An 18,457-nucleotide genomic window follows, 5' to 3' on the forward strand; every position below is an offset into this window, starting at 1 on the left:
TGGTGGATCTGAAGGGTCTGGATAGGTATAAACAGTATAGTGGTGGGTCTGGATAGGTATAAACAGTGTAGTGGTGGGGTCTGTAGGGTCTGGATAGGTATAAACAGTGTAGTGGTGGGGTCTGTAGGGTCTGGATAGGTATAAACAGTATAGTGGTGTATCTGTTGGGTCTGGATAGGTATAAACAGTATAGTGGTGGATCTGAAGGGTCTGGATAGGTATAAACAGTGTAGTGGTGGATCTGAAGGGTCTGGATAGGTATAAACAGTGTAGTGGTGTATCTGTTGGGTCTGGATAGGTATAAACAGTATAGTGGTGGATCTGAAGGGTCTGGATAGGTATAAACAGTGTAGTGGTGGATCTGTAGGGTCTGGATAGGTATAAACAGTATAGTGGTGGATCTGAAGGGTCTGGATAGGTATAAACAGTGTAGTGGTGTATCTGTTGGGTCTGGATAGGTATAAACAGTATAGTGGTGGATCTGAAGGGTCTGGATAGGTATAAACAGTGTAGTGGTGGATCTGTAGGGTCTGGATAGGTATAAACAGTATAGTGGTGGATCTGAAGGGTCTGGAAAGGTATAAACAGTATAGTGGTGGATCTGTAGGGTCTGGATAGGTATAAACAGTGTAGTGGTGGGTCTGGATAGGTATAAACAGTATAGTGGTGTATCTGTAGGGTCTGGATAGGTATAAACAGTATAGTGGTGGATCTGTTGGGTCTGGATAGGTATAAACAGTACAGTGGTGTATCTGTAGGGTCTGGATAGGTATAAACAGTGTAGTGGTGGATCTGTAGGGTCTGGATAGGTATAAACAGTATAGTGGTGGATCTGTTGGGTCTGGATAGGTATAAACAGTGTAGTGGTGGATCTGAAGGGTCTGGATAGGTATAAACAGTATAGTGGTGGGTCTGGATAGGTATAAACAGTGTAGTGGTGGATCTGTAGGGTCTGGATAGGTATAAACAGTATAGTGGTGGATCTGTAGGGTCTGGATAGGTATAAACAGTGTAGTGGTGGATCTGGATAGGTATAAACAGTATAGTGGTGGGGTCTGGATAGGTATAAACAGTATAGTGGTGGATCTGGATAGGTATAAACAGTGTAGTGGTGGATCTGTAGGGTCTGGATAGGTAAAAACAGTATAGTGGTGGATCTGTAGGGTCTGGATAGGTATAAACAGAATAGTGGTCGGCTTGGATAGGTATATACAGTATAGTGGTGGATCTGTGGGGTCTGGATAGGTATAAACAGTATAGTGGTGGATCTGAAGGGTCTGGATAGGTATAAACAGAATAGTGGTGGATCTGTAGGGTCTGGATAGGTATAAACAGTGTAGTGGTGGGTCTGGATAGGTATAAACAGTATAGTGGTGGATCTGTAGGGTCTGGATAGGTATAAACAGTGTAGTAGTGGGTCTGGATAGGTATAAACAGTATAGTGGTGGATCTGTAGGGTCTGGATAGGTATAAACAGTATAGTGGTGGGGTCTGTAGGGTCTGGATAGGTATAAACAGTGTAGTGGTGGATCTGAAGGGTCTGGATAGGTATAAACAGTATAGTAGTGGATCTGAAGGGTCTGGACAGGTATAAACAGTATAGTGGTGGATATGTAGGGTCTGGATAGGTATAAACAGTGTAGTGGAGGATCTGTAGGGTCTGGATAGGTATAAACTGTATAGTGGTGGATCTGTAAGGTCTGGATAGGTATAAACAGTATAGTGGTGGATCTGTAGGGTCTGGATAGGTATAAACAGTATAGTGGTGGGTCTGGATAGGTATAAACAGTATAGTGGTGGATCTGAAGGGTCTGGATAGGTATAAATAGTATAGTGGTGGGTCTGGATAGGTATAAACAGTGTAGTGGTGGATCTGTAGGGTCTGGATAGGTATAAACAGTGTAGTGGTGGATCTGTAGGGTCTGGATAGGTATAAACAGTATAGTGGTGGGGTCTGGATAGGTATAAACAGTATAGTGGTGGATCTGTAGGGTCTGGATAGGTATAAACAGTATAGTGGTGGATCTGTAGGGTCTGGATAGGTATAAACAGTGTAGTGGTGGATCTGAAGGGTCTGGATAGGTATAAACAGTATAGTGGTGGGTCTGGATAGGTATAAACAGTGTAGTGGTGGGTCTGGATAGGTATAAACAGTATAGTGGTGGATCTGAAGGGTCTGGATAGGTATAAACAGTATAGTGGTGGGGTCTGGATAGGTATAAACAGTATAGTGGTGGGTCTGTATAGGTATAAACAGTGTAGTGGTGGATCTGTAGGGTCTGGATAGGTATAAACAGAATAGTGGTCGGCTTGGATAGGTATATACAGTATAGTGGTGGATCTGTAGGGTCTGGATAGGTATAAACAGTGTAGTGGTGGATCTGTAGGGTCTGGATAGGTATAAACAGTATAGTGGTGGGGTCTGGATAGGTATAAACAGTGTAGTGGTGGATCTGAAGGGTCTGGATAGGTATAAACAGTATAGTGGTGGGTCTGGATAGGTATAAACAGTATAGTGGTGGATCTGAAGGGTCTGGATAGGTATAAACAGTATAGTGGTGGGTCTGGATAGGTATAAACAGTGTAGTGGTGGGTCTGGATAGGTATAAACAGTATAGTGGTGGATCTGAAGGGTCTGGATAGGTATAAACAGTATAGTGGTAGGGTCTGGATAGGTATAAACAGTATAGTGGTGTATCTGTAGGGTCTGGATAGGTATAAACAGTATAGTGGTGGATCTGAAGGGTCTGGATAGGTATAAACAGTGTAGTGGTGGGTCTGGATAGGTATAAACAGTATAGTGGTGGATCTGAAGGGTCTGGATAGGTATAAACAGTATAGTGGTGGGTCTGGATAGCTATAAACAGTGTAGTAGTGGATCTGTAGGGTCTGGATAGGTATAAACAGTATAGTGGTGGATCTGTAGGGTCTGGATAGGTATAAACAGTATAGTGGTGGATCTGTAGGGTCTGGATAGGTATAAACAGTGTAGTGGTGGGGTCTGTAGGGTCTGGATAGGTATAAACAGTGTAGTGGTGGATCTGTAGGGTCTGGATAGGTATAAACAGTATAGTGGTGGGGTCTGGATAGGTATAAACAGTATAGTGGTGGATCTGAAGGGTCTGGATAGGTATAAACAGTATAGTGGTGGATCTGTAGGGTCTGGATAGGTATAAACAGTGTAGTGGTGGATCTGGATAGGTATAAACAGTATAGTGGTGGGGTCTGGATAGGTATAAACAGTATAGTGGTGGGTCTGGATAGGTATAAACAGTGTAGTGGTGGATCTGTAGGGTCTGGATAGGTATAAACAGTATAGTGGTGGATCTGTAGGGTCTGGATAGGTATAAACAGAATAGTGGTCGGCTTGGATAGGTATATACAGTATAGTGGTGGATCTGTAGGGTCTAGATAGGTATAAACAGTGTAGTGGTGGATCTGTAGGGTCTGGATAGGTATAAACAGTATAGTGGTGGGGTCTGGATAGGTATAAACAGTGTAGTGGTGGATCTGAAGGGTCTGGATAGGTACAAACAGTATAGTGGTGGATCTGGATAGGTATAAACAGTATAGTGGTGGATCTGAAGGGTCTGGATAGGTATAAACAGTATAGTGGTGGGTCTGGATAGGTATAAACAGTATAGTCGTGGATCTGAAGGGTCTGGATAGGTATAAACAGTATAGTGGTGGGTCTGGATAGGTATAAACAGTGTAGTTGTGGGTCTGGATAGGTATAAACAGTATAGTGGTGGATCTGAAGGGTCTGGATAGGTATAAACAGTATAGTGGTAGGGTCTGGATAGGTATAAACAGTATAGTGGTGGATCTGAAGGGTCTGGATAGGTATAAACAGTGTAGTGGTGGATCTATAGGTTCTGGATAGGTAAAAACAGTATAATGGTGGATCTGAAGGGTCTGGATAGGTATAAACTGTATAGTGGTGGATCTGTAGGGTCTGGATAGGTATAAACAGTGTAGTGGTGGATCTATAGGTTCTGGATAGGTAAAAACAGTATAGTGGTGGATCTGTAGGGTCTGGATAGGTATAAACAGTATAGTGGTGGATCTGTAGGGTCTGGATAGGTATAAACAGTATAGTGGTGGGTCTGGATAGGTATAAACAGTATAGTGGTGGGTCTGGATAGGTATAAACAGTGTAGTGGTGGGTCTGTAGGGTCTGGATAGGTATAAACAGTATAGTGGTGGGTCTGGATAGGTATAAACAGTATAGTAGTGGTGGATCTGTAGGGTCTGGATAGGTATAAACAGTATAGTGGTGGGTCTGGATAGGTATAAACAGTATAGTAGTGGTGGATCTGTAGGGTCTGGATAGGTATAAACAGTATAGTGGTGGGTCTGGATAGGTATAAACAGTATAGTAGTGGTGGATCTGTAGGGTCTGGATAGGTATAAACAGTATAGTGATGGATCTGTAGGGTCTGGATAGGTATAAACAGTGTAGTGGTGGATCTGAAGGGTCTGGATAGGTATAAACAGTATAGTGGTGGATCTGTAGGGTCTGGATAGGTATAAACAGTATAGTGGTGGAGTCTGGATAGGTATAAACAGTATAGTGGTGGATCTGTAGGGTCTGGATAGGTATAAACAGTATAGTGGTGTATCTGTAGGGTCTGGATAGGTATAAACAGTGTAGTGGTGGATCTGAAGGGTCTGGATAGGTACAAACAGTATAGTGGTGGATCTGGATAGGTATAAACAGTATAGTGGTGGATCTGAAGGGTCTGGATAGGTATAAACAGTATAGTGGTGGGTCTGGATAGGTATAAACAGTATAGTGGTGGATCTGAAGGGTCTGGATAGGTATAAACAGTATAGTGGTGGGTCTGGATAGGTATAAACAGTATAGTGGTGGGGTCTGGATAGGTATAAACAGTATAGTAGTGGATCTGTAGGGTCTGGATAGGTATAAACAGTATAGTGGTGGATCTGTAGGGTCTGGATAGGTATAAACAGTATAGTGGTGGATCTGTAGGGTCTGGATAGGTATAAACAGTATAGTGGTGGGTCTGGATAGGTATAAACAGTATAGTAGTGGATCTGTAGGGTCTGGATAGGTATAAACAGTATAGTGGTGTATCTGAAGGGTCTGGATAGGTATAAACAGTATAGTGGTGGATCTGTAGGGTCTGGATATGTATAAACAGTGTAGTTGTGAATCTATAGGGTCTGGATAGGTATAAACAGTATAGTGGTGTATCTGAAGGGTCTGGATAGGTATAAACAGTATAGTGGTGGATCTGTAGGGTCTGGATAGGTATAAACAGTATAGTGGTGGAGTCTGGATAGGTATAAAAAGTGTAGTGGTGGATCTGTAGGTTCTGGATAGGTATAAACAGTATAGTGGTGGATCTGTAGGGTCTGGATAGGTATAAACAGTGTAGTGGTGGGGTCTGGATAGGTATAAACAGTATAGTGGTGGATCTGGATAGGTATAAACAGTATAGTGGTGGATCTGTAGGGTCTGGATAGGTATAAACAGTATAGTGGTGTATCTGTTGGGTCTGGATAGGTATAAACAGTGTAATGGTGAAGCTTCCACCTTACAGATCTTCAAACATTGAAGGGTTATGTGTGCTACACTCCTTTCCTGGTGTAAGCGAGTTTCACATAACTTGTCACTCTGGTTACAGACATGAGATGAATCATAATCTAATTCCACACAAATAAATGTCCACTTTTATAGATAACTTTTGTGATAGTTTCCTTTACTGGATCTAAAAACAGAGATGAATGGATATCTCAGATAACCTTTTGGTTGTCTCTGTCTGTGTCCGTTAAAGCACCGTATCATGTTAACATTATTGTTGCGTCTCGGGTATATAAAAAAAAATCAGAATCAACAGGATATCATGATGTCACACAGTGTTATGTGTTAGAGAACATTATGTTAGAAAACACAGGTACCTGAGTTCTAGACGAAAGGGTTGACTTGTGGAGAGAAAGGAACCGGTCCTCCTGAGTTGTCTGTCTGTTTTGTCCGTCTGTTCGTTTTCTTTTCCTGTCTAGCCAACTGTGTGTTTATGGTCTTAACCACCACGTTCTATGTGTGCGTGTGTTGTGTGTGAGACGGTGTGTGTGTCTGTGTTTCAGAGAGAGAGAGAGAGAGAGTGGGCGTGTGAGGCAGGAAGTGAGCCGATCAGTAGGGATAGTGGAAACAGAAACTTAAGAAACCAAAGACACTGTGCTGGAGAGACAGAGAGAGGTGTGTGTGTGTGACAGGAAGTGAACCGATCAGTGGTGAGGGTGGAAACAGAAACTCGAGAAACCAAATACATTGTGCTGGAGAGAGTCCCAAACCTTCCATAACAAAGTCATCACCTACAGAGAGATGAACCTGGAGAAGAGTCCCCTAAGCAAGCTGGTCCTGGGGCTCTGTTCACAAACACACCCCACAGAGCCCCAGGAAAGCAAGACAATTAGACCCAACCAAATCATGAGAAAACAAAAAGATAATTACTTGACACATTGGAAAGAATGAACAAAAAAACTAAGCAAACTAGAATGCTATTTGACCCTAAACAAAGAGTACACAGTGGCAGAATACCTGACCACTGTGACTGACCCAAACTTAAGGAAAGCTTTGACTATGTACAGACTCAGTGAGCATAGCCTTGCTTTTGAGAAAGGTCGCCGTAGGCAGACCTGGCTCTCAAGAGAAGACAGGCTGTGTGCACACTGCCCACAAAATGAGGTGGAAACTGAGCTGCACTTCCTAACCTCCTGCCCAAGTTATGACCATATTAGAGATATCACGTTCTGACCTTAGTTTATTTTTTATGTCTTTGTGTTAGGTTGGTCAGGGCGTGACTTGGGGGGGGCAGTCTATGTTCTTTTTTCTAGGTTGTTTGTTTTCTATGGGTTTGGCCTGGTGTGGTTCCCAATCAGAGGCAGCTGTTTATCGTTGTCTCTGATTGGGAGCCATATTTAGGTAGCCTGTTTTCCATTGTGTGTTGTGGGTGGGTGTTTCCGTTTCAGTGTTTTCACCATTCGGGACTGTTTCGGTTTTCATTTTGATTCTCTTGTTCTTTTTTATATTTTGTATTCATTCTATTAAAAGATATTATGGATACGTACCACGCTGCACATTGGTCTGATATTTCCTACTCCTCCTCAGACGAAGAGGACGAAAGCCGTTACAAGAGAGACATATTTCCCTCAGATTACACAGACTCACAAAGAATTTGAAAATAAATCAAATATTGATAAACTCCCATATCTACTGGGTGAAATACCACAGTGACATCACAGCAGCAAGATGTGTGACCTGTTGCCACAAGAAAGGGGTAACCAGTGAAGAACAAAGACCATTGTAAATACAACCCATATTTATGCTTATTTATTTTCCCTTTTGTACTTTAACTATTTGCACATCCTTACAACACTGTATATAGGCATAATATGACATATGTAATGTCTTTATTCTTTTGAAACTTGTGAGTGTAATGTTTACTGTAGAAATTGTATTGTTTATTTCACTTGCTTTCGCAATAAACACATATGTTACCCATGACAATAAAGCCCTTTGAATTGAGAGAGAGAGAGAGAGACAGAGACAGAGAGAAGGTGTGAGAGAGAGAGCGACAGAGAAAAGGTGTGAGAGAGAGAGAGACAGAGAAAAGGTGTGAGAGAGAGAGAGACAGAGAAAAGGTGTGAGAGAGAGAGAGAGAGAGAGAAAGGTAGAGAGGAAGTTTCAGTTATTTCTCTCAACATCAGCCATTTCTTCATCATACCCACTCACCTGTATCATCAAACAACAGGATAACCCTCGCTCTTCTCTCACCCTCTCTTTCCCTTCTCTCTCTTCACTCCACCCGCCAAGCCCTTCACCTACAACTGATCAGATCCAGATCTATATTGAGTCATAACCAGAACACAAACCACAACTGTCAAGCATCTAGCAGCACCAGAGTTTTCTCAGAGACAGAGGAGCCACAACCACTGAGACAGGTCAGGAGACAGAGGAGATACAACCACTGAGACAGGTCAGGAGACAGAGGAGTCACAACCACTGAGACAGGTCAGGAGACAGAGGAGTCACAACCACTGAGACAGGTCAGGAGACAGAGGAGATACAACCACTGAGACAGGTCAGGAGACAGAGGAGATACAACCACTGAGACAGGTCAGGAGACAGAGGAGTCACAACCACTGAGACAGGTCAGGAGACAGAGGAGCCACAACCACTGAGACAGGTCAGGAGACAGAGGAGATACAACCACTGAGACAGGTCAGGAGACAGAGGAGTCACAACCACTGAGACAGGTCAGGAGACAGAGGAACCACAACCACTGAGACAGGTCAGGAGACAGAGGAGCCACAACCACTGAGACAGGTCAGGAGACAGAGGAGATACAACCACTGAGACAGGTCAGGAGACAGAGGAGTCACAACCACTGAGACAGGTCAGGAGACAGAGGAGTCACAACCACTGAGACAGGTCAGGAGACAGAGGAACCACAACCACTGAGACAGGTCAGGAGACAGAGGAGATACAACCACTGAGACAGGTCAGGAGACAGAGGAGATACAACCACTGAGACAGGTCAGGAGACAGAGGAGATACAACCACTGAGACAGGTCAGGAGACAGAGGAGATACAACCACTGAGACAGGTCAGGAGACAGAGGAGATACAACCACTGAGACAGGTCAGGAGACAGAGGAGATACAACCACTGAGACAGGTCAGGAGACAGAGGAGTCACAACCACTGAGACAGGTCAGGAGACACTCTAATGTACTTGTCCTCTTGCTCAGTTGTGCACCGGGGCCTCCCACTCCTCTTTCTATTCTGGTTAGAGCCAGTTTGAGATGTTCTGTAAAGGGAGTAGTACACAGCATTGTACGAGATCTTCAGTTTCTTGGCAATTTCTCACATGGAATAGCCATTTCTCAGAACAAGAATAGACTGATGAGTTTCAGAAGAAAGTACTTTGTTTCTGGCCAATTTGAGCCTGTAATCAAACCCACAAGTGCTGATGCTCCAGATACTCAACTAGTCTAAAGAAGGCTAGTTTAATTGCTTCTTTAATCAGAACAACAGTTTTCAGCTGTGCTAACATAATTGCAAAAGGGTTTTCTAATGAGCAATTAGCCTTTGAAAATGCCAAACTTGGATTAGCTAACACAACGTGCCATTGGAACACAGGAGTGATGGTTGCTGATAATGGGCTTCTACGCCTATGTAGATATTCCATTAAAAATCAGCCGTTGCCAGCTACAATAGTCATTTACAACATTAACAATGTCTACACTGTATTTCTGATCAATTTGATGTTATTTTAAAGGACTCAAAAACGTCCTTTTCTTTCAAAAACAAGTAATACAAGAAACAAGGAATACATGTATGTATGGTAGTCAAGGGAATACAGGTGTGTATGGTAGTCAAGGGAATACAGGTATGTATGGTAGTCAAGGGAATACAGGTATGTATGGTAGTCAAGGGAATACAGGTATGTATGGTAGTCAAGGGAATACAGGTATGTATGGTAGTCAAGGGAATACAGGTATGTATGGTAGTCAAGGGAATACAGGTATGTATGGTAGTCAAGGGAATACAGGTGTGTATGGTAGTCAGGGAATACAGGTATGTATGGTAGTCAAGGGAATACAGGTATGTATGGAAGTCAAGGGAATACAGGTATGTATGGTAGTCAAGGAATACAGGTATGTATGGTAGTCAAGGGAATACAGGTATGTATGGTAGTCAAGGGAATACAGGTATGTATGGTAGTCAAGGGAATACAGGTATGTATGGTAGTCAAGGGAATACATGTATGTATGGTAGTCAAGGGAATACAGGTGTGTATGGTAGTCAAGGAATACAGGTATGTATGGTAGTCAAGGAATACAGGTGTGTATGGTAGTCAAGGGAATACAGGTATGTATGGTAGTCAAGGGAATACAGGTATGTATGGTAGTCAAAGGAACACAGGTATGTATGGTAGTCAAGGGAATACAGGTATGTATGGTAGTCAAGGGAATACAGGTATGTATGGTAGTCAAGGGAATACAGGTATGTATGGTAGTCAAGGGAATCCAGGTATGTATGGTAGTCAAGGGAATACACGTATGTATGGTAGTCAAGGGAATACAGGTATGTATGGTAGTCACTGGAAAACAGGTATGTATGGTAGTCACTGGAATCCAGGTATGTATGGTAGTCAAGGGAATACAGGTATGTATGGTAGTCAAGGGAATACAGGTATGTATGGTAGTCAAGGGAATACAGGTATGTATGGTAGTCAAAGGAATACAGGTATGTATGGTAGTCAAGGGAATACAGGTATGTATGGTAGTCAAGGGAATACAGGTATGTATGGTAGTCAAGGGAATACAGGTATGTATGGTAGTCAAAGGAACACAGGTATGTATGGTAGTCAAGGGAATACAGGTATGTATGGTAGTCAAGGGAATACAGGTATGTATGGTAGTCAAGTAATACAGGTATGTATGGTAGTCAAGGGAACACAGGTATGTATGGTAGTCAAGGGAATACAGGTATGTATGGTAGTCAAGGGAATACAGGTATGTATGGTAGTCAAGGGAATATAGGCATTTATGGTAGTCAAGGGAATACAGGTATGTATGGTAGTCAAGGGAATACAGGTATGTATGGTAGTCAAGGGAACACAGGTATGTATGGTAGTCAAGGGAATACAGGTATGTATGGTAGTCAAGGGAATACAGGTATGTATGGTAGTCAAGGAATACAGGTATGTATGGTAGTCAAGGGAATACAGGTATGTATGGTAGTCAAGGGAATACAGGCATGTATGGTAGTCAAGGGAATACAGGTATGTATGGCAGTCAAGGGAATACAGGTATGTATGGTAGTCAAGGCATACAGGTATGTATGGTAGTCAAGGGAACACAGGTATGTATGGTAGTCAAGGGAATACAGGTATGTATGGTAGTCAAGGGAATACAGGTATGTATGGTAGTCAAGGGAATACAGGTATGTATGGTAGTCAAGGGAATACAGGTATGTATGGCAGTCAAGGGAATACAGGTATGTATGGCAGTCAAGGGAATACAGGTATGTATGGCAGTCAAGGGGATACAGGTATGTATGGTAGTCAAGGAAATACAGGTATGTATGGTAGTCAAGGAATACAGGTATGTATGGTAGTCAAGGGAATACAGGTATGTATGGCAGTCAAGGGAATACAGGTATGTATGGCAGTCAAGGGAATACAGGTATGTATGGCAGTCAAGGGAATACAGGTATGTATGGCAGTCAAGGGAATCCAGGTGTGTATGGTAGTCAAGGGAATACAGGTATGTATGGCAGTCAAGGGAATACAGGTATGTATGGCAGTCAAGGGGATACAGGTATGTATGGTAGTCAAGGAAATACAGGTATGTATGGTAGTCAAGGAATACAGGTATGTATGGTAGTCAAGGGAATACAGGTATGTATGGCAGTCAAGGGAATACAGGTATGTATGGCAGTCAAGGGAATACAGGTATGTATGGCAGTCAAGGGAATACAGGTATGTATGGCAGTCAAGGGAATCCAGGTGTGTATGGTAGTCAAGGGAATACAGGTATGTATGGTAGTCAAGGGAATACAGGTATGTATGGTAGTCAAGGGAACACAGGTATGTATGGTAGTCAAGGGAATACAGGTATGTATGGTAGTCAAGGGAATACAGGTATGTATGGTAGTCAAGGGAATATAGGTATGTATGGCAGTCAAGGGAATACAGGTATGTATGGTAGTCAAGGGAATACAGGTATGCATGGTAGTCAAGGGAATACAGGTATGTATGGTAGTCAAGGAATACAGGTATGTATGGTAGTCAAGGGAACACAGGTATGTATGGTAGTCAAGTAATACAGGTATGTATGGTAGTCAAGGGAATACAGGTGTGTATGGTAGTCAAAGGAATACAGGTATGTATGGTAGTCAAGGGAATACAGGTATGTATGGTAGTCAAGGGAATCCAGGTATGTATGGTAGTCAACGGAATATAGGTATGTATGGTAGTCAAGGGAACACAGGTATGTATGGTAGTCAAGGAATACATGTATGTATGGTAGTCAAGGGAATCCAGGTATGTATGGTAGTCAAGGGAATACAGGTATGTATGGTAGTCAAGGGAACACAGGTATGTATGGTAGTCAAGGAATACAGGTATGTATGGTAGTCAAGGAAATACAGGTATGTATGGTAGTCATGGGAATACAGGTATGTATGGTAGTCAAGGGAATACAGGTGTGTATGGTAGTCATGGAATCTTGTAGTAGGTATGAGAATTTATGAGGCGAAAATAACCCCAATACCTACTGTAAAATATGGTGGTGGTTCATTGATGTTATGGGGCTATTTTTCTTCCACTGGTCATGGGGCCCTTGTTGAGGTCAACGGCATCAGGAACTTTATCCAGTACCAGGACATTTTAGCCAGAAACTTGGTTGTTTCTGCCAGAAAGCTGAAATTTGTCCGCAAGCGGATTTTTCCAACAACACAATAACCCCAAAGCAAACGTCAAAATCCACAAAGAAATGGTTAATTAGCCACCAAATCAGTCTCTGGACTTGAAAACCTGTGGTCATTTAGCATACAGTATAGCTCAATATTTGAATTCTTTATTTTATACAGTAATTTTTTATCAAGGGTGTCAATATTTTCCAAACCCACTGTAAATAAAGTTTGTTTTTATTTGAATGATGACTTAATGATCAAACAGTAGTACAATATATTACAGGAATCTCATAGATCTGAGGGATATACTACTAAGCGGGATCAATGAGTTGTCAGCCAGCTAACTTGCCTAAATAGTCTGAAATAGCTTTTAGATTTTTTTGGATAAGATACGTTTGAAATGGGCATGGTCTAAATGATTCAACAAACGAAAACACATCTATGTTTAGCTTCTTTTTTTATGAACCATAAAACCAATTCTCGTTGCTTATCTATATAGCTAAATCATTGGTTCTGCTTAGTAGGAATATATATTTAAAAGATGTATATTTAAAAATGCGTTAGAAACTGTATTTGTTCGTACCTAATGTCTGGTAAGGTGATGGGAGAATGGAGTCCCTGATGTTATTGATACAGTCGAATTAATTCTCACAGATCATGTCATACTTATGATAACCACTGCTTTGTCCAAATGTAGTCGTTACTTCCTTATTACTGGTCCGTAAATTAACCTGCACAGTAGTAAACACAAACCCCCATCCAGCTGGTGGCGTTGTTGTATGTTTCTGGGTTCGTCGCCACTAGAACCAATGATTTTTGTAAGATTCATTGACTAGAACACGGAAGTAGGGTTGTGAATGAGTATGTTTTGATTTTGAACATAATTTTTTTTGTGGAGTAACGAAAGACCACTGAACTCAGGACCAATCGGGGGCTCTTTGATACCAAAGACTCCATATCCACTCCTTGCTGTGTGAAAAGTGAATGTGATCAGGAGGATCCACGTCAAGCAGCCGTACTAGCTGAACACCCAAACACTCAGTCCACTGAAATATGTCTAAACTACAGTCGTTTCGTATGTTTTTAAATGAGCGTTTAACGGCGGCTGCTATTGAGATTTTCGGGGCAGTTGAGAAAACGGTAGTGGAATACCAGGAGGAGAATGAGTGGCTACGGGAACTGCTGCGTATTACACCAGAGATTCAACTATCTCGAATAGGTTTGTATGTAGACATACTAGCAGCTAGCTATTGTTCTACTCAATTATTAAAATGGTTAGGCCTTCGGTGATATAAAAATAGCCCCGAATTGCCAATGCTTTCCGTTGCTTGGACCGCAGCGTCACACACGTCTCCATTGACGAAACCCTATACGTCCTCTGCCTGTCACAAATGCTACACAAAAAAATGTGATAGTTGATCCTTATGTTGCCCTTTGACGTCCCTTTTGATTAGCTGAGGACGATGAGTTGGTGTGTGAGATGCTCTATTTAAAAACGGTTGATCTTTCAGGAACAACATAATTATCATTCAAAATGACTTTACAACTAAAGATACTTACTGTTAGCTGTTTTACCGCATAGTTCCAGAGGTTTTTGTGTAACACAGCTTTGATAAGATGTGTTGTTTTGGTCCCCTCCCCCCCTGTTTCCATTAGCTCAGGAAGTGTCATAGTTCGGGCAAATGTGCAATGCAAAACACCTCTGTGTTAATCTGTGTTTTAAAATACTGCATAGTAAGTATATTTTGTGTTTATAAAATGATTTGGGGGTGATATGAAAGTATAGTTTATAAGGTTTACAAAACCATTGTGCACTCAAGGATTATTAAAGATTAGATGGTGTCTGCGTGACTTTTGTACATGTTGGCCACGGTGTGTTCCATAATAGGAATGAGAACCCAAGTGAAAGTACCTAGATAACTTCACTCAGTCATGTCTAAAGGCTGTGTAGACATCCATGCCAATAAAGCCATTTGATATTTTAAAATCATAGAGATCTATAATTCATGAGTGAATGTAAATGTAATTCTCTGGCAGATAACCGCTACCCTCCTCTCCTTCCCTCCAGAATCCCTGCAACTCTCTGTCTCTGAAGAGGAGGTTCCCCCTGAGCAGCAGCACTGTGAGCAGGAGTGGAGCCCCAGTCTGGGGCAGAAGGACCCAGAGTCCACACAGATTAAAGAGGAACAGGAGGAAGTCAGGACCAGTCAGGAGGAAGAGCAGCTTCAAGGTCTGCAGCCTGATATCATGAAGTTCATATTCACTCCTTCCTGTGTGAAAAGTGAATGTGATCTGGAGTACCCACTTTGGTCCTTGACTCTTCCCCAAACCCAGACTGTGGAGAACAGAGAGAGTCACTCTGAAACAGTGGATCTCAAACCTTTTGGCACTGTGACCCACATTAAGGGTCTCAACATTCCCTGTGACCCTCCAGATAATCAAAACAATGCCTCCAGCCACAGTTCAGCTGTAAGCAGTGACACAGTAGGACTTGACAACAGTCCACCATTGGATCCCAGTCCACCATTGGAGAAACACTGTTCCAAACCCAGCACCACGTCTAGAAAAACTAGCCACTTTCGTGACTATGGTGAAACATTTGCTCTGAAAGCTGACCTGCAGAGGCATATGACTCTCACCAAGAAGAGACTCAGTGAATGCCGCTTCAGCAATAAACGCTACAACTCCACCTGTAAACTGAAGGCCCAAGTCCAACTCTGTCATGGTGGGAAACCCTGCACCTGCCCTGTTTGTGGCAAGACCATCAAATACAAAGGAGATCTGTCCAGGCACATGAGTATTCACACAGGAGAGAAACCATTTAGCTGTGGTGACTGTGGGAAAAGCTTCAGTCAGAAGGGAAACCTGAACTTGCACAAACTGACTCACACGGGAGAGAAACCATTTAGCTGTGGTGACTGTGGGAAAAGCTTCTATCAGAAGGGAGACCTAAGGAAACATATACTGACTCACACACAAGAGAAACCATTTAGCTGTGGTGACTGTGGGAAAAGCTTCTATCAGAAGGGGAACCTTACAGATCATAAACGGACTCACACAGGAGAGAAACCATTTAGCTGTGGTGACTGTGGGAAAAGCTTCAATCTAAAGGGGAACCTAAGGAAGCATAAACTGACTCACACAGGAGAGAAACCATTTAGCTGTGGTGACTGTGGGAAAAGCTTCACTCAAAAGTCTAACCTGCTGACGCATGTCAAAAACATCCACAAAGGAGGAAAACAGGATGAAGATTAGGACAAATATGTTCTGTCAGAAGATGGGAATTAAAAGGCAGGATGTGGACAACGAAATCAAAGCAACAATTCATGATGTGGGTTTCAGATAAATACATGTGTGGTGAACGTACTTTTGTAAAGCTTCCTATGTAAATAAAGTTTGATTTGATTTCAATGATGACATAATAAGCAAACAGTTCAGAGTATAAGTGAGGTGGTCCTCCCATAATCTTTTGAATCGGCCTGATGGTTATATCAGCATATTTTGTGAAAATGTGGTCTTTTAAGATGTGTATATACAAATATCTTTGTGTTTGTGGATAAATTTACTTCTGAACGATATCTTTTATGAAGTTTTGCATTTGAGAATGTCTCTAAATGTACTGAGAGAATGGTCTGACTGATGTTTTCGATATATTAAAACATGTTTACTTTACAGAAAATGTCCAAGAGTATTTCGCATCCATTTTCACTAAATCCTGCTCATTCATGATATTGATTTAATATTGTATCGAGTAATTATATTCAGTTGACTTCTGAGAAAATAATTGTATTCTTACAGATGATCCTATATTTTGATACGGAATGGATGTGGATCCTCATTTTACTGGACCCCTCTTCCCAACAGGCCCTGCAGCTTCTGTACATGTTTGATATTCTCTACAACTCGCAGAAAAACACGCTACTCTGGTGAATGCTGCTCGTTTAAGTTAGATCAAAGCTGAATCAATGCATAATTGCATAATGATCACAGTATTCTACAGAACCGAATATAATAGCATAGTGTAGCATGTGCAACAAGGCTAAATATGTGCTTTGATTGAGAGAAAAAAACAGGTAGGCTACAGTTTGCTAACACCATCTGCTCTAGAATTCGCACACTGTACATAATTAGAAACAACTCTAGATAACTAAGAAAATCGAAATGCATATTCCCATGAAACTGATTGAGATCAAATGGTTGGCATGCAGATGTTTCACCGGTGAAACTTGGAAGAATTATCATTCACGATTGACACGACCTAGGTTTCCATCCAATTAGCGAGTGATTGTCATGCATTTATTCAAAAAAAATCTGCATAAAAACAATATGTGCATTTTCCCAGCAGGGGTGTGTTTTCATCAAAATGACTGCGTGATGACGTAGTGCTCATAAAAATAAATGTGTGGTTAAATTCCCATGTAACGAATAACAAATACAAGTAAATGGGTTTCCATTGCATCTTCTACTCTACTGATGGTTTTGTCGCAAAACATGTTGTACGACTGTGCTCACAGTGGTCTTTGCGCATGCGCTCTAGCCGACAGCTCGCAGATACATAAACGAAGATAGTTGCTCAACGGAAGTCCATATTTGGTGAGTAACGAACGTATTTCGACATCATAATAACGCTTGCAGAACTGTCTAATGGGCCATCTAGCTAAATTGTTCATTGTATATAATATATATATATAACTGTGTTCCCTCATGTACTCTCCGTATTGATTTGTTGTTCATAAAAAAAAAACATTTAAAAAAATTACTGTCTAATGGGAGTTTGAATCGGAGCTTCCTGGACTTTAGAGAGGAGATACGTCATGCTCATCGTGAGCATCTCTAACGCACAGATACTGGGGCATGGGAGGACCAAACATAGGCTATCATCGCTTGATATGATGGTTATCAAATACAAATGTGCGCATAAAGGTGTTTCCACTGCTATTTCTGGCATAATTAATTTACCGAAAAATATCCCACCTTGTCTATCGCATTTAGTTTTGTCGACATATGGAAAGTTTACCGACAAAATGTGTTGTTTCCATCAGGCCTGTGCCTGCTATTACATTTTTTTTATACGACATGTACTTTACTCGCATAAAAAGTATGGTATAAAACCTGGTTATGAGAAATGGGGAGGGACGGTGACCACAAAAAAAAGTGTGTTCAAAGTAGAGGTAAAGAAACAACATGATCCAAAATCTTTCCAGGGGGGCGGAACGGGGAGGGGCGGAAAGTGACGGTTACCTACGGACCCGCAGCCTTAGACACTTAGCCGCAGTTTGTCTAATGTCTACGTGTAGTCATCGTTTCCCTACACCTACGGTTGTCAGTAGTTACCACCGCAATAAAGTCAAATTGGGCAATAACATAAAAATTCATGAAAATATAATAAAATGTGCCATTAATTTAAGGTTAGGCATAATTTAGCAGTGTGGTTAAGGTTAGGTTTAAAATCTGATTTTAAAGGCAGACTCAGTAAGTCCCAAATAAAATGTAACTTTTTTGGGAGGGGTTATACATCTCCAACACAGGAGGCTGCTGTGGCCGTACAGGGGGAATTGAATGGCATGATCTATTTGATACCGTTCTAATTACTTTTTCTGATCCAGCCAATAAGGTGCCACCAACCTCAATTTCTCAAAATGTATAGATGAAAGATTCATTCGCTATTTCTGTCACTTCAAAGTTATAATGAAGGTTTTACGAATTACAAGTAGGCTACAGCAGCTTTGTTTACAAATTGCAGGTCAGATTTATCCTGGTAATTATGATGCACAGCCGATAATTAATCTTGTGCACGTTCTATCTGTTCCTGATTCATCCACGACTACAGCAATAATCACATCAACAATACATACAGTATATCTAGCTATATTCCGCTCATTACAAACAAAACTCATTATAAATTAGAGTTGAGGGAGACAGAATACAAGTGTTCTTTAGCTGACAAATGCATGTCTTAACGGTTAATAATATATTGGCTCCTCCTGGCTGCCAATCCGACTGTGCGT

General features: G+C 41.7%; 2 protein-coding genes across 2 annotated transcripts in view; one reads left to right on the top strand and one right to left on the bottom strand.

Annotated features, from left to right (window-relative positions):
• Window positions 1-6,127, bottom strand: part of LOC129835660 (circularly permutated Ras protein 1-like) — a 30,985-nt gene extending 24,858 nt beyond the window's left edge. The window contains exon 1 of the mRNA XM_055901379.1: window positions 5,926-6,127. The gene's annotated coding sequence lies outside the window, so the exon portion shown is untranslated. The remainder of the gene's footprint in view (window positions 1-5,925) is intronic.
• A 7,116-nt stretch (window positions 6,128-13,243) lies between these two features.
• LOC129835766 (zinc finger protein 41-like) lies at window positions 13,244-16,122 on the top strand. The gene is made up of 2 exons (XM_055901543.1): window positions 13,244-13,668; window positions 14,518-16,122. The coding sequence occupies exons 1-2, from the start codon at window positions 13,503-13,505 to the stop codon at window positions 15,702-15,704; spliced, it is 1,353 nt and encodes a 450-aa protein (XP_055757518.1). The 5' UTR covers window positions 13,244-13,502; the 3' UTR covers window positions 15,705-16,122.
• The last annotated feature ends 2,335 nt before the right edge of the window (window positions 16,123-18,457 follow it).

Source organism: Salvelinus fontinalis, chromosome 36, assembly GCF_029448725.1.
Source record: "Salvelinus fontinalis isolate EN_2023a chromosome 36, ASM2944872v1, whole genome shotgun sequence".
NCBI classification, from domain to species: domain Eukaryota; kingdom Metazoa; phylum Chordata; class Actinopteri; order Salmoniformes; family Salmonidae; genus Salvelinus; species Salvelinus fontinalis.